Genomic DNA, 17,660 nt, shown 5'->3' on the forward strand with positions numbered 1-17,660 from the left:
GCTACCTATGCTTTCAAAAACAGTAAACGGAAAAGTATTACATTCAATCAAAATGCCTCGGCCAACGAAGAGAAGGGAGAGAAGAGAAGGCTCTCCAACGTGAATATGTGGAAACAATACGATCAACAAAGGAAAATATTAGGGAATTATCAACATAGAGTTACTATGCGAAAGATCTTGTTAATACCAAAAGAGCCCCAATTCGCATGTGTTATAAATTTGCTCATATTACGCTCGCGTATAATTAGAATTTTACTTCATGTGTAAATGCACCTATATTTTTATATTTAGATTTATATATTATATATATTTTTATTTGCAATTGTTCATCGGAACATATCGTTCATACATTTTACTATAATATTGAATTTTTATTTTTTTTTCAAATGTATTCAAAGACTCGTATCAATGGAGCGCCACACAGTCTGATAAGTGAATTGATCTATTTACGTACAAAGATCAAAACAAACAAAACAAATTGCTCTTCTCTCACAAACACTATTACCCCATTTTTACACGTCATTTTACCTATACTACTACAAAGGCTCGCTTCCACCTTCACCTTAAGTCACTCAGGAATGGAAAGATTGTAACAGAGCCGATTTCATTCTTGTACTTTTTTTTTCTCACGATAATTTGTTGTATTTTTCACAGTAGCCATTTTACGTGTATTCCAATCTTATCACATGTCGCCTTTTTCGACCTGTATCGACTTCTATTGTTCGAATGTTCACCAGTTGAACACAGCGGCAGCGGGGCTGTTGATATGGGGCTTCCATTGTGGTGTTATTAATAGTACCAATTACCGATACGATCACGGTCTGCAATGTGAGCGGTAAGGGACTGGGATTACCGTCACATGATGATTGTTGCGTGGACCTAGTAGCTAGAATAACACACAAAGATAGTCAATTGAGGGTCCTGAGTTATGAGTTCTTGATCGCTCGCTTATTAACGGACACGCAACCAATTGATTCACTGTGTGTAATATAAAAAAGCTCACGGGTTGTACGTTCCGGGACGTGGCATATACTGATAATGGATTCGTCAATACTTTCAAAATATTCGAACCGCCATTATCCGCCATCATCCGAATATATGTCAATAAAATCGGTTTAGATGATTTATGTTGTCCAATTTTGAAAACAAGATGTCAAGATAGAAATCAAATTCACTGTATTCAGGTATTCCTTTCAAGAATTCAGTAAGAAATTTGGTGAAGTACATTAATTGAAGTTTCGATCACGAGCCGCAGCAATTATGATAAACACACTTCGTTCTACTATTTGAGGAAAAATTAAATGTTTGGTTTGAATCAAATTCGCTGATGGTTATACTTCGGTTTGTGAATTAACAGAGAAGCGATATATATAAAATTTAAATTATTGAAATAATTGGTGGGGACAGTTGCCAGTAGGAGTGAGATGGACTGTGAAAAGTCTGTTTAATCTATTCCTAAGGCCCTGCGTCTATAAATGGAAATCAAATCGCCAAATGTGGACTGTTTAGAAGCTGACTGGAACCAAAAGCAAAATAGTTGAGGGTCTGTCCGTTTATACTGCTGAAAAGCACGATATCACTTCTAGGTGGATTGATTCGATTTTTTCATCATTTAACGGACATTCGTGATGAGTTCAAACCTTGGTTGAATTAAACAGGCTTCAAAGGCTTCAAAAAATGTATCATCCGAGAGACAAGTTGATTAGAAAACCAGCACTTGAACAAACCTCGCACCATCCGCGGATGTATCGATGCTTTGTCGTAAACAGGCAGATCGTTAAGGATTAACAATACAACAATTATTACAATATGTTCGTTAAATATTCACCAAAAGCTGAAGGTTTAAGCTCTAAAATGATGTATATATCATTATCTAAACAGAATGTTTCAAAGGGTTGTTTTCGTCTATCAAATTTATATTTTAGAATGAAACTTTGCAGTACCTTCGCGTTGAGGAAATGTGCAGCGTCTAGCTTCGATTGCTAGACCCTTTGAAACGCTTTCGGTTTGCTGAAAAACAATTGACGAATAAAAACCTGTCTTTTCTGGAGCGTTTAATGTTACTAACTTTTGAACATGAATCATGATGTTGTACTTCCGCATTATTGGCTTAATTAACATTCCTTGAACTGCATCATCAAAATTTCTAAAAAAACGATCCAAAGAAAACTGATCGCTTTTCCCTCAGAAAAGTCTTTTCGAATTTTCGAAGCCATTTTCATTGAATACATTTCAAATCAATATTGAACTTAAATCAATATTTCATAAACAATGCAGTGCTACCAACATCTAACAATGAAACAAAATATTGGCGTTTTTAAATAATAATTTGCACCTTTATTCATTAATACAAGTGTACACATATTTTGAAACATGCAAAACACGAGATTATTTTTATGAAAATTCTAATGCCTAAAGGTCACTAAATGACCTCTATTAAACTGTAAGACTGACAAGATTATTTAAATAATTGTTAATGAAACTCTAAGTATCGATTCTGAAGTGAATTTCTACACATTGAAAATGTGTACGTTATATCGAGTGACGTTATTTCGAGGGTACGTTATATCGAAGTTACCCTGTATATTGGATTGCAAGAAACTGCTTCAAATTTTTGGGAAACATGGGTTTCCAAATATATAATTGAAGTTCTTCTTAACATGCCCGTTTTACCCCCACCTCCCCTACCGGTAAGTTTCTTCGTTTTTGTTTTTCAAAAATTAATGCTTTATTCTCCAAAAATATTACAAATTTAATATTCAAAGTATTGTCCATTGCTAGTCACAACTCTTTCCCATCTTTCTGGCAATTCACGGATTCTTTTACGGAAATAATCGGCCGGTTTGTCGCGTAACAACGAATCGTTCCAATTTTTGACTTCATTAAAATTACAGTGTGTTGGTCAACCAGGCCATGTTGCATCGATCGAAAAAGGTAGTAATCGGACGGAGCAATATCTGGAGAATACGGCGGGTGGGATAGAACCTCCCATTTCAGCGTTTCCAAGTATGTTTTGACCGGTTTCGCGACATGCGGCCGAGCATTATCGTGCTGCAAAATAACTTTACATTGTCTTTGCTCGTATTGTGGCCGTTTTTCCTTCAATACACGGCTCAAACGCATCAATTGTCGTCGGTAAATGTCCCCCGTAATGGTTTCATTCGGTTTTAGCAGCTCATAGTACACCACACCCAGCTGGTCCCACCAAATAGACAGTATAACCTTCTGGCCGTGAATATTCCTCGTGGCCGTCGATGTTGATGCATGACCGGGGTATCCATACGTTGCCCGAGGTTTAGGATTGTCGTAATGGAGCCCCTTTTCATCGCCAGTAACGATTCGATGCCCACAGCAAACGTTGTTCTGCCATATAAACTATTTCCAGTGAATAATTTGGGTGTTAACGTTTGCATTAAAAGAATGGGCTTTTTTCGGATGGTAATAAAAAAACAAAGACATATAATTGAGTTTGATAAATTTCCCATGGAGGGTTGAACACCCTTGCGAGCGGCCTTCCTGCAGTTAACCGAAACATTCGCCATGGCAGACGAAAACATGCGCTTAGGCATGTTTTTGAGTTCTTTCTTCGTTTTATTCATCAATTCCTTCTCATTTTTCACGACAAAAATGTTGGAATAGATCCTACGCTTCAGGTTTGCCAAGAAATTCTCGATGGGACGCTGCTGGGGGACATTGGGCGGGTTCGCCGACTTGGGTACCACATTGATATTCAGCCGCAGATCCAGCCAGAACACCGCGTCTTTGCTTTTAAGGTATTTCTTGATGAACGATGCAGCTTCCGGCAGGCACTTCGTACTATAAATTTCCCCGTTCACGGTCAGAAGCTAAAGAAGAGCGGCTTTTACATTCGCTTTTCGCTGATTGTCAGCCATAACAGCACCTTCTTGGGGAACTTTGTGTGTGAAATAAACTTCACTTCGGGCTCACTTCCTTCGTGGGGAAAGTAAAATACGAAGTACCCTGCCAGTCGTTGCCATCCAGGGTCAGATAGGTCTCGTCGTCCATCACCACCGCCACGTCGCGATTCGCCGGGAAAATCGACTTGACCATCTTATTCAGCCGCAGCCGCTGCGTCATTGCCTGCAGACCCGAGACTAGTGGACGGGACTTCCGCTTCCTGACATGTATGTCCATGTTCGCCAGGAAGTTTTTCACTGTTTGGCCGGTTGTACCAACCTCTCGGCCAAGCGCACGCAGCGATGTAACCACTTTCTCGATCTTCCTCTTCAGCATCCTTTGGAGCTTCTTGTCGCTCAGGGTCGCCGGCCGTTCGGAACCGGGCTTTATTTTGATGCTCTGATTGTTGTCCCATAGTGCCAAGATGTTGTAGATGCCGGAACGGGCTTATCTGGTGTCCACAAAGTGCCGCACGATGTCTGCTTTCGACGCGGCGGGTACCGTTCTTTGATCGCGCACACTTCTGAACGGAGTAGCTTCAAGTCTTTCGCCATCACGGTTAGAGTTCGACTGATAGAGCTGTCATTTTTTTTTCTACTGACTCATGGGTTACTTTGATTGATGCTGCATGGGTGGTTTCGTCAGTGCGTATGGAGGTAAACCTATGAAACATCTGCAATTTTTGTCCATTTTTTTAAATACAAACGTTAGCCTGTGTTTTATTTTAGCGTTTAGGGGCGTTCGGTTTAGCGTCTTCGCCATAATTAGATAAAGTATTTCGGAGAAGAAAACTGACGTTGACATGATAATCTTTATAAATAAAAATGGAGGGTCAAATGTGTTGGTAAGCGGAAAACTCGAGGAAAACATTCGCATGTCTTCTATCTATATAAATAAAAAATGAAGGCCAAATGTGTTGTTAAGCGGAACCCAAAAAAGGGATGATCCAATTTATTTTGTTGTATTCGTCTCTTCCCGGGCATCAATGTTATGGTTGAAATTTAGAAATTATCAAACATATGTTCCATGTAACGGAGAAACATGTTATTTGCAAGAGAATCCAGAATCTTGAGCGAAAATTGCGTCTGAAAATAAATGTGTATTATAATGACGAGTTTTGGTAGAAGTAGTAGTAAAATTACAGTAAAAGGAAATTGTAAAGGGCCACGGACGTTCGCTTAGTAAGAAAACAACGAAGAATATTCGAATGAGTTCATATCAGAAAAATAATTTTGGGTGGGACGAAGTTCGCCGGATTAGCTAGTTTTTTAATAAATCCGCATTTTCACCTACATCCGAATAATGAATTTTTACACCATCCTGTTATAACTGGTTGCATCGAAAAGGATCACAATCATTTAGTTACATGAGCATCAGATGTGTGATTTTGGGTTGACTGTGGCGTCATCGAAAACTAGTACGATGCAAACACTTAAAGCATTTAAGGTTGGTAATGTGTGGAATTACGAAATTCAACACCAAATATAAATGAATCTTCAACTATTTTGGACACCAGTTAACTTCGAGCAGTTTCATTCACCGGTTATCTTTCTGGTTTGGATTTACTTCATTTTTTATCACCAGAGTTTAATGTTGCATCTAAATACGGAAAACTAAGGAAGCCCAATCTATTTTTTACCAACGATACAATCCCCAGTTCCCAAAATAATTTCCATCTTCGATTAACTTTGCTCTCATACATCAATCTTCAAATTTAATATTTTTTAACAATTTTTCGTTTGAAAATTAATAAAAAAAAAGTTTATTAATTTACTTTGTGTGATTACCAAATACTCTATCATATATTCTTTGAATGTCGTCTATTTTTACTCATTGTTACATTTTCTATTAAATCATTTCATTAATGACTTGTCATTTCTTTTAATAAAATATAGGTTTTTTTTAGATATTCAGTTTAAATTTGTTCTGGTTGTAGATCAACTCGAGAATGAAATTCGATTTCGATCATGTGATCATGCTCGTTGACAGCGATCGATCCGTTGGACCCAATTTTCCACCACTCAGCCACACGTTTCGACCGGAATGTTGCGAATTTTACGTTGATTGTTGTCTATGAGCTCTTCTAAAGTTGCTTGATGGCACCGACCAGTGACTTGACATAGCCCCATAAAAAGAAATCCAAAGGCGTCAAATTGCATGAACGAGGCAACCAATCGACAGGTCCATTTCTCGAAATAATACGTCCACCGAACATATTTTTCAATAAATCCATTGTATCGTGCGCTGTGGTGCAAAAAGCACCGTCTTGTTGAAACCACATATCATTGATGTTAAGATCTTCCAATTCTGGTCAAAAATAGTCATCCAACATGTTGCGCTCTCCATTGACGGTAACATTCGGTCGTTCTCATCGACGAAGATATACGGCCCAGTCACTCCTCCAGCTTGAAAACCAAACCAAACAATATTTTTTTGCGGATGCAATGGTGTTTCTTGAAGCACATGTGGGTTTGCATCGGACCAATAACGCACATTTTGCTCGTTGACAAATCCATTCAGCTAGAAATTAACCTTATCGCTGAAGTTGATTTTGTGATGAAAGACATCATTTTCTTCAAGATTCGCCAGAACCCAACCGGAGAAGTTTCGGCGCTTCATATATCTCTTACAATTGTCTACAGGTTTCGGCTGTGACAAATGATTGAATTGCATTTCAATTCACAAAACATACCACATAATGCGTAAAACGTATTGTTTCTAATCAAAACGACTTTTACTGCCATTTCAGATATTCACATCGAAGGCCGATCTCCAGCTGCACACACAAATTCACATGCGCGAAGCAAAGCCCTACAAATGTTCTCAATGCAATAAGGCGTTCGCCAACTCGAGCTATCTCTCGCAGCACACGCGGATACACCTGGGCATAAAGCCGTACCGGTGCGAGATCTGCCAGCGAAAGTTCACCCAGCTGTCCCACCTGCAGCAGCATATCCGAACCCACACGGGCGACAAACCGTACAAATGTAGACATCCTGGCTGCCTGAAGGCGTTCTCGCAGTTGTCAAATTTACAATCACATTCCCGCTGTCACCAAACGGACAAACCGTTCAAGTGTAACTCGTGCTACAAGTGCTTCTCCGATGAACCATCCTTGCTGGAGCACATTCCCAAGCACAAGGAATCGAAACACCTGAAAACCCACATCTGTCAGTATTGCGGCAAATCGTACACCCAGGAGACTTACCTTTCGAAGCACATGCAAAAACATGCTGAGCGAACCGATAAGCGACCTCCGATCGGAGCACGTAGCAGTAGTAATACGTTGAATCTCAATACGAACACGACCATCCCACCTGCTATGACCGGTGGTGAGAATCCGTACTGGCCGAAGGTGAGTCCGGACTCGGCAGCGAATATGCCGGACGTTATGCAGCAACCTCCCCAGCAAGTTCAACAGCAGCCGCAGCAGACCCAGCAGAGTCACCACGATTTCAGTCTAAATCAACAACCCAATGCCAACACCCAAACTCCCAATGGGCCACACAACCCGGGCCCCGAACTGCACCATCATCGTGACGAGAACGACGATTTGGTGGTGAGTGGTCGTCAAAATCCTGCCAACATGAACGGCACCAGCATTCCGATCCCACCTTCCTCTACACCGATGTCCGGAAGCTACGACACCAGCAGCATAGCGAAGGCGACGCCCAATTCGGCCTTCACGCCGATCAACTCGATGCCACCGCACCTGAACACCCTCCAGCATCATCATCAGCTCTCCCAGCGGCCCTATCTGTACGATGCCATCAGCTTTCAGAACCAGAAATCGATCAACCAGAGCCCGTCGAATGCGTTCCCGAACCAGCTGATCTCGCTGCATCAGATACGGAACTATGCCCACCAGCCGGGTGGTGGATTAATGGCCGGAGAGCATCTGCTGGGGGTAACCGTAGGCGCGGGGGGAAAAGATAAGGGTTAAGAAGCGGGTTTCGAGAGGGTAGATTGGGAGGCACGGTGGTTGAAAGGGATGTGAGGCGGGACCGAAGAGATATTGGTGGTGTTGGTCGCAAGAAACTCTCCAAAGGGAGGAGAAAACTGATGCGTGAAAAAAACAATCCATGGCTCGTCAGATTTATTATTTTGAACTAATCTACCAGGCATGGTCCAACATTTTCGTAAACGAAAAATTACCTTTCCTCTCAGTCGCTTCATTTCTAGAAGGTACATTTCCATAAACGTCTTCCTCTTTCTTGTTATTGAGTCTCAATGAACGCATTTTCTGCGAAACATGACACGTTCATCAGTTATTTTCGCTCTCAACGCTCTTAACGAATTCATTCTTGGTTGAAGCAAACTGTCGTTTTAATTGGCGTGGCGTATGCATTCGCATATGTAGAGGAGATGTGTCTAAAACGCACCTACCAGGCAATTTGACCCGCCTGATTTTCTCGTAAACCAGTAAGAATAGAAATGCAATGGATACAGGCAATCGTGCTAGTTAATGATAGAATCCCGCCATGCAAGTTTTACATTTGTACCATGCTTTAGAAAAATAAGAAAAATAATGTTCTTTTGAAGCGATTTTCGATGTCATTTTCTACATCATTTCTATAAGGTTTTTGTTGCTTGAAACCGATTCAGAGGCGATAACTGTGGGTCATATTTATTGAGTCGAGTTCCCAGTGAATATTTCAGATGAAGGAAATGGTAAGAAAGGATGCATTTTCTTCTCAATTTGATATTTTCCGCATCAGCTTACCATCGGGCAGTATGGCATACCCTCGATCGGGGCAATATGCTCACTTTCGGCCGGATAACATTCTCACGAGAGAAATAGTTTGGATGTGAGGGATGCCAGATGATGTTTTCAAATATCTTTGCATGGCCCGAATAAATGTCATCAAATGTAATCATAATGAACAAAAATGAGCAAACCATCACGATATTTCTAAATCATGTTCGATAAATCACACAAACAATTGTTTTCACATACTTTGAAATTAAATGTCTTCCAAACGAGAACGTGTCTTCACATCTGGCATCTATATTGTGTGCTCAGAGAATGCAGGAAAACAAAAGCGCGAACTGAAGAACTAATACACTGGGAGAACACGCTCACCGGAGAAACGGTTTCTTCTCTTCGCTGGTGGACATGAAGAGAATAGATTGATAGAATCTCTCATTCATACAAGCTGTTTCTCTGAGCTTTATAGTCTCTGAGAGAAACAACTCATGGGCATATTATACATCTGCTGGGCCATTTAACACCGTTTGATTGGAAATTTAGAATTTGGGCGCCTTATAAAATAAAATTCATAGCACTTTTGTTATTTTGTTATTCTAAAATACAGAACGATTACAGATGAATGAGGGTTAACTAATCTACGTGCTGACGTAGTTGTTATCTTAAATTTTAAAAGCACGGTCAAGATAAATCCATTCTCGCTTAGGGGGTGCGTATTACATACTTCTCCTATACATCTATCTCTTCCTTCAATTTGACTATTTCTCCACACCGACATGCACTTCGTTGCCCATGTATATAATGTAATTTTAACGTCCATATAGAGTGAAACGAAAACTTGATTTCTGATGCAAAAATGGTTGGGTTATATCCAGCGTTGCCAATGTTCCAGTTTAAACTGGATTATTCCAGTTTTTTTTCTCGATCCAGTCATCCAGTTGAACCCTAAAATCATCCAGTTTTTTGGAATATCGTCCAGTTTTATCCAGTATTTTTTATATGTGTAGTTACCCATTTGATGTAAAATAAATTTACGATGATAGATATTATCTCTACCCCTACCTTCCTATTTTTGACATTTATCGTACGATCAATTTCGTTCAATTCGTCGGTGTTTTGTTGAAAATGCCAAAACAAAGAGATTTTCCGAATGCTGGAAACTCAAAAAACTACTTCAAAAACAGGGTATTACTCAATTTTTGTCTTATTAAACAGCCTACCCAAAAATCAACGTGCAACTCTGTGTTTCAATTTATAAAAATATCAGATTTTGAGGTCCTCCAAACCATTCTGAAGTTGAGACTATTTGATCTGCCATTTCATCCACGACTGGTACAATGCTCATAGCAAGAAAACTTACCCAAAATAGTTCATAGAGCCCGCGTGCCATACGTTGCATAAAATGCATATGAACCATAGTGTATATTTCGTAAAAAACATACTATGCATATTTTTTCAAAAATGCTTTCTCGAGCAAGAGGAAATATCTAAGGAAATCTCATCTTGATCTTGATACCGAAAATTGGTTTGGACACGCCTAATATAAGATGTAAATAAGCAATGAATAATACCAACAAAAATTGAGAGAAATAGCTTCTCAATTCCGAAATTTGATCATTTTTGGTATTTTGGTATTGGCAATACTTGAGCAGTGTTGTTTTGGCATTGTAGTATTGAAACAATAATGTGGAAAGTTGTTTATGGTATTTTCTCATGATTATATCTCATGCTAATCCGTACCGAGACTCCGAGACTGTTCAAGTTTTGCCCAAAAAAACCATCTCTCATATATTGTTTCACAGTAATTACAGTTACAGTTTTATGAGCTACATATAAATACTACGTGAAGCTTGAAAGAAAATTCTATTTCTCAAGCATTGGAATAGGTAAAAAAATAATTTTAGATAAATCACAGCCGATCATCTCAAGGGGGTAGTACACTATGGAAACTTGAATAAAATAAAATAAAATATTTCTGGCTTAAAATGTTCTCTTAGATGTCTACTTTACTGTAGTTAAGTTACAAGCCAATTAGTGGACCTAAGTCTTTGCGTAAGGAGCGCGGATCCAAAATTTAATGCCTGTTTTTCTCGAAACTATGTTTTGCAAACAAGATTTTAATGAAATAGATTTTCCAAGATTCTCCACTAAATTTCCTGTCATCGTACGTAGGATTTTTTGATATTTTGAAAAATATAATTTTGGTAAATGTTTTTGTCTAAAACATGTCAAAAAATGTTACCATTTCGTCAAAAATCAATATTTTGAAAAATTCCTACGTACGATAACAGAAAATATATTCAAGATTGCGTAAAAAAATCATTGGTTAAAATGGGTCCACTAGAAAAACTTGTAGAACTCCCACTATTTTACAAGGTTTTGGCCGCATAGTGTACTACCCCCTTAAAATAAAAAGGTTTTACAGGATCCAGTTTTCTTCCAGTTTTTTGAAAAGTATTATTGGCAACCCTGGTTATATCTATGATATAGCCGCAAAGTTGACGTAGGTAATCATTTGTTTATATTGACTGAATGAGTGTTGTGTTCGTATCCGCTTTTGTAATCCGTTATAGGAAAACACATTCCGGAGTACAATGCATGCGAAGAAGTAGCCTCGGCTTGCATGAACCAATAACCTCAACTTCATTTTTTTATGCTATAGAGGCTTCAAACTTGCAAGTTCATTCGCCTTCAGTATCTGTAGTGACAACTTTCCTAGGCTCCTCGGTTTTGTAGTTCGTGGCAAGGAAATACATTCTGGTCTACACAAATGTAAGCGAGTACGAAGGGACCCGCAGCTTGTAATTATTTGCAATGCTGATTTCCCCAGACTTCTTAGTTTTGAAGTCCGTGTTAGGGAAATACATTTTCTCCAATAATAATGCTGTATGCTATATAGTCACAACTTTTTCCCATCTTTCTGGCAATTCACGGATCCTTCTGCGGAAAAAATCGGCCGGTGTGTCGGCTAACCACGAATCAATCCAATTTTCGACTTCATCAAATTTGGAGTTCTGGTCAACCAACCATGTTGCATCGATCGAAAGAGGTAGTAATCGGACGGATCAATGTCTTGAGAATACGGTGGGTGAGATAGGACCTCCCATTTCAACGTTTCCAAGTATATTTTGACCGGTTTCGCAACATGCGACCGAGCATTATCGTGCTGCAAATAACTTTATCGTGTTGCTCGTATTGTGGCCGTTTTCCTTTAAAGCACAGCTCAAACGCATCAATTGTCATCGGTAGATGTCCCCCGTAATGGTTTCATTCGGTTTTAGCAGCTCAAAGTACACCACACCCAGCTGGTCCCACCAAATAGACAGCATAACCTTCTGGCCGTAAATATTCCGCACGGCCGTCGATGTTGATGCATGACCGGGGTATCCATACGTTGCCCGACATTTAGGATTGTCGTAATGGACCCACTATTCATCGCCTGTAATGATTCGATGCAAAAAAATCCCTTTCTTTTATGCCGTTGGAACAGTTGTTCGCACGTGAAAAAACGGCGTTCGACGTCTCGTGGCTTCAATTCATACGGCACCCAATGTCCTATCCTTCGGATCATTCCCATTGCTTTTAAACGATCCGATATGGTTTGCTGAGCTACTCCAAGTGTATCTGCAAGTTCTTGTTGTGTTTGTGACGGATCTTGATCGTGTAAAGCCTCCAATTCTTCATCTCCAAACTTTTTGGCGGTCCGGAACGTTCTTCGTCTCCCAAGTCAAAATGAGCACTTTTAAACCGTGCAAACCACGTCTGACTTGTTCACCCAGTTGGAGCACTGAACACTCCCACAAAACACTCTCGTTGGTACGGAATTCGACATTTTCGAAGTGGCAAAAAAATATGTTGTTTACGCTTCAACTTTTTGACATAGACTGATTCACTGGAATAATAATCAAGTTACGCCATCTGTTGTAAAACCGAAGAAACTTATCGGTACTCCTAATATTTGGTTTTAAACGCGTTGATTATCTGTCCAACTCTCCCCAGCTAATGTTCAGCTACCGTCTCAAATGTTCTGCCGATAATGTCTACGTCTTCAGCGAAGCAAATTAATTGACTGAATCTATTGAAGATTGTACCACGCAAGTTAAACGCTGATCGTTTCACAACAATGTTGCAATGTTGAACAGTAGGCAACCTTGTCGAAGTAACCCATCCGATAATCGCACACAGCACTTTAATCTATCCATCTCAGCCTTAATCAGTCTTATCAAATTCCCGGGGAAGCCGTTTTCTTCCATGATTCTCCATAGCTCCATAGCTCTTTTCATAGCTCACCTTTATGACAATTTCGGACGAGTAGTAGTAGCATCGTTTTTTTGGTTTTGATCGAAATCTCAAACAGTGACTCCTTCTGGTCAGTACCGGCGATCGCCGATTACGTTGGATACAGCTTCACTGACGGTCACTTTAAATTAAACAATGAACAGGTCCGCCACACTTTTCCCACTTCCCAACTAGCTTCACGACTTTCACCAACGAAGAGACCACATTCGCAATGTCATGAATCTGTTGTTGAACGTCGCCTTATTTTTGATCCTGGGTAAACTGGGTCATATAAAACGCTACCATTTCGTCAGTAGTCTGTCCAACGCTTAAAGTCCCTGCGCAACGCCGGATAACATTAACACCAGTGTAGTTTCTGTTACTGGGCGAGGTGTGATGATCGGACATGACAGACTGCGGCTGATTCTTGTTACCATCATCATGAGCAAGGGATGAAGATGAAGACTCGTTGACAGATGGTTCACTCAAGTTTTCAATTGCCACGGCCGGTGTAGATGCAATCGTTTGAGGAGTGGTCCTAGTTATGTCCGAGAAATGCCGACCATCTATCAGAACATGGTCGATCTGAGTTTCTATTTGTTTTGGTGACCTCCAGGTAAATTGGTGGAAGAGTTTGCGTTGGAAGAAGGTACTACGTACTGTCATATTCTTAGAGGTGGCGAAATGCAGCGCTACGATTTCAAACTTGTGGTTCTTCAATAACGCTTGCATTTAAAAAAAGAAATTTTCGGATGGCGATAAAATGGGACGAATTCCCATAAAAGATATTTTTATTAACCATGTTCCAAAAATATTCTGACTCCCTGTCAGACGATCCTCCGACAATTGAGCGGAACTTTTGTCATTGCTGTCGAAAACATACGAAACATACTTGTTCACATGTTCCAGTTCTTTCTTAACTTCATTGGTTAGTTTTTCCTCCGTTTTTACCACGAAATTGTTGGAGCAGACCCTCCGCTTCAGGTTTGTCCATAAATTCTCAATGGGACGCAGCTGGGGGTCATTCCGAAGGTTGGCGGACTTCGGAATAACATCTATCATCAAGTGGTTAATTTACTTCAGCGACCTCTTCGCGTATTGGGCGGAGGACAGGTCCGGCATCTTCCGGAAAACATTCCCGGATGAAAAAGGCAACTTCCGGCCGGCACTTTGTACTGTATATCTCCGCGGTCACCGCAAGTCCCGAGCGGAGGAAGAGCGGCTTTGACATCCCCTTCTTACTGATGATTAGCCACGGGAGCAACTTCTATGGGAACTTGGTGTGGGAGATGTACATCACGTCGTTTTTTTTTCACTGTCTGGCTCGTTGCTTCGACCTCCCGGCCCAAACCCCGGAACGGAGTAGCCACATTTCATTCCGCCTTCTGCTTTAGCTACAGCTGCACTTTACGATCTTCCGTTCAATGCTCTCATTCTTCTCTAGTAGTGTAAGGATATTATAGATACCGGAATCGACGTATCTGGAGGACTCAAAGTATTTGTTCTCACAGTTCGCACAAACCATGGAACGCAGTTGATTTGAGGTTTTCGCCATAACTTCTGCAATTCAACTGATAGCGCTGTCAAATTTTATTTGAAAACTCATGGCTTACTAAGATTGACAATACACAAGTGATCTCATTAGCAAGTATTGAAGTGAAAGCATGATAAATTGATAAATTTGTCCATTTTTTTCAATGCAAGCGTTAGTTCGGAAAGCACACGAATACTACCGATGAAATTGAGAGATCGACAATTCCATGTCCCGAGCTTCCAATCGTTTACCTGTTTTCATCGCCTGGATCTATTTCAATTCAAATCTTTTTGTGTATCGTATCGTTGGTTGCTCGTTGTTCTTATGGCGCAGCTTGCAAGGCCTTCGAGCAACCCCGCTGTCTCGCAGGAGGATCATCGTGGTGACATTGCCAGGCTTATTGCTTATCCCACCACACCCTAGACAGTTCCCCTGAACCACTGCAAGCCAGAAAAACGATCTTTGATAATAGAACTATTAACTCAAACGGGAATCGAACTCAACGCCCCTGCCTTGGTAAGCGCCACGCCAACCACTTAGCCATGGGGATCACGCTAGCAACATCGAAAACATCAACAGGACAATTTCAACTTGCTCACCTGGTAAGGTTGCACTGTGAATCACGCGTATTATAGAGCTTACCACTCAGAATGCATTCAAGGCGTGTTATCTGGCATAGAAATCTCAACTAAGTACTAATAAAAATGACGCAAGTAATACTACGTTGAGACGGCGAAGTTCCTCTAAGAACGTTAGTGCCATTGAAGAAGAAGAAGACCTGGTAAGGCCAGGAGGCCGAACATCTCCAACATAAAGAAAAAAAAATAATATGGGTTCGCCTCACGAGCGTTCAAATCTAATTAGAATCAATGTAATAGTATGGCCATTTTTTTGGAAAATTCTCCCTGAAAAAGAATGCTGCGCTCAAACCAAGTTGTTGCAACATGTCATTCCAACTACTGCCGCTTCCACCGACCCAAAAAGCGTATCGTCTCACATCCACTCATCACAACCCGACGCATCCAGGCAAATGCAAGCATTCCTGTAAATATGTTACACGACACGAATATGACAAGGCCCTATGAGGTGTAAATGTTCCTTAGATTTTATTACATCCATAACAGAAACCGGTGTGATAGCATCACTGTAAATAAAGCAAACACAGAACGCAATTTGTCGAAACAAAGCAAAATCACATACAAATAACGCGAGGCTAGCGAGGCAGCGTGAAAGAAAAGTTAGTTATCTAGTTAAGTTACACCGTTGTATCATGCATTTAATGTACAATCCAAACTCACTTGTTTAAGTTGCATCCTCTCCCCCCGTAAGTTAAACAATCAAATCTTAGTTGCAATCACTGCTCAATAGTTAGTGTGTTATGCGGATAGCAGCGCAGCGGACAGTTTGTACCGAACTGTGCTTTGAACTAATATAACAAACCGTCCATCAGCTGGAACAGAACAGAATCATCATTTCAGAGTCGTTTGTGGTGTACTGAGAAGAATCTCCTTAGTTTTACACAGACACAGACATCGGAGTTACTATTCGACACTATCGTTTTATGATAAATAGAGGGGCCGATTAAAACGGATGTCCATCAAGCAAATAACGTTTCAAATAGAAAAGCATCAAGTTAATACAAATGATAAAAAACATGTTCATAAATATACGATTACCTAGTACCAGTAACGTGAAATACATTCAAATTCAAATACATCAATCACTTTACTAAACTAATATTTGTGTAAAAAAGACACGTGTATTTTCTGACAACTGTGATAAAAATAAAGAAAATATTTCATGAACAGAATGGAATGGTAATTTCCGCTCATACGCGAGAGTGGAACTCTACCGAAGCTACATTGAAGGTTATATTGTTTTAGTTCAAGTTTAACGCGTATATTGATTCAGTTGAAGAGCATTTCTTAGTGAAATAATTAGATTTTGTTAATTCTTTTAAGTTCAAAACGAGTTTGTGAGCGCGTGTCCACAACGAACGAAAATAACCATATTTTTGCCGACAGTGATGAGCAGAAACAGCAAACCACTAGGACAAAAAAAACAAAACAAGTGCGAATTTCTATTCTATTAGCGCAAATAAAATCAATCCCGTACTACTTCTTTGGAAAAGAAAAAAAAATATTAAGAATCACACTTTAGAAGAAATGAAATAAACTTTTTGTCGTAACCTAGGTGTAAAGAAAACCACAAGCAAAAATGGAAGAAATACAAAAATCTAGATGGCGGTGTAATATACCGATGCAAACCTATGGCTACCTATGAAATAATACTAATTTTAATCTACTCACAGTAAATAGAACGAACAAATGGAGAGCGAAGAAACACTGGAATCTAAACTGCAATTATATTTATATGATAGGTTTTAATACCGGAATGGCAAACACGGCGGCGCATCAGAGACAGATATACGATATCCAAGGAAGCTCAGCGCTTGGGGTTTGAAATTGAATCGAACAAAGGTTTTGAACTTTATCTAAACAAAAATAATTCAATCTTGTACCGAAAACCTTGGGGTAAAAAATCAATTGCGATTCGAAACAGAAAAAATGACTATTTTATAATTTACACTATTTGCAATTGTACATCTTGACCTAATGTAAACAATTTCGAGAATCAAACAGTAAAAATAAAATCTTATAAATGTATGTGGGAAGTTGAGCAGACTGTGACTTCAAGAACATATCCAAAGCAATCTACGCGGGGAAATCGACTATCACCTCTCTTGAGAACCTACCGAAATCTGACCGGAAAAATGAAAAAAAATGTAAGAGGTTGTGTCTAGAACACGGCCGCATTTTTGACGTAGGACTACGGAATTGTATTATTTAATCTGCTTTTTTATCACGTCAGGCATTATTCTAGAATGCACCCAAGTTTTTTAAATAACTTGTTAGTTATTTAGTTTTTTTTATCGAAGTAAAAATTTTCATTAAAAATATGAACAATTATCAGATGCCTACGCTGTAGATCTGTCACCGGATTATTTCACATTTCGAATAAATAAAACATTCAAATCGCTTAATGGTAACAATATAATCTACAAAAATGCAACGCGTAAAAATTAGACATTTGTGCGTGCGATGCAAGAACACAAAAGTGCTCACCAACAAGCGGCATGAAACCGGCGTCGCGTATCACTTCTTCAAGTTCCACCATAAATTTCAAGTTGCGAACATCATCGCACCACGATTACATTCACGA

At 39.8% G+C, this 17,660-nt stretch overlaps 1 protein-coding gene across 4 annotated transcripts in view; it reads left to right on the forward strand.

Annotated features, from left to right (window-relative positions):
* Nucleotides 1–17,104, forward strand: part of LOC129774659 (zinc finger protein rotund-like) — a 245,985-nt gene extending 228,881 nt beyond the window's left edge. For all 4 annotated transcript variants that reach the window (XM_055778479.1, XM_055778480.1, XM_055778477.1 and 1 more), the window contains one exon: nucleotides 6,668–17,104. In XM_055778479.1, coding sequence (XP_055634454.1) covers nucleotides 6,668–7,861 — 1,194 coding nt within the window. In that variant the 3' untranslated portion in view covers nucleotides 7,862–17,104. The remainder of the gene's footprint in view (nucleotides 1–6,667) is intronic.
* Nucleotides 17,105–17,660: the final 556 nt, after the last annotated feature.

The sequence above is a fragment of the Toxorhynchites rutilus genome, chromosome 3, assembly GCF_029784135.1.
Source record: "Toxorhynchites rutilus septentrionalis strain SRP chromosome 3, ASM2978413v1, whole genome shotgun sequence".
Lineage (NCBI taxonomy): Eukaryota > Metazoa > Arthropoda > Insecta > Diptera > Culicidae > Toxorhynchites > Toxorhynchites rutilus.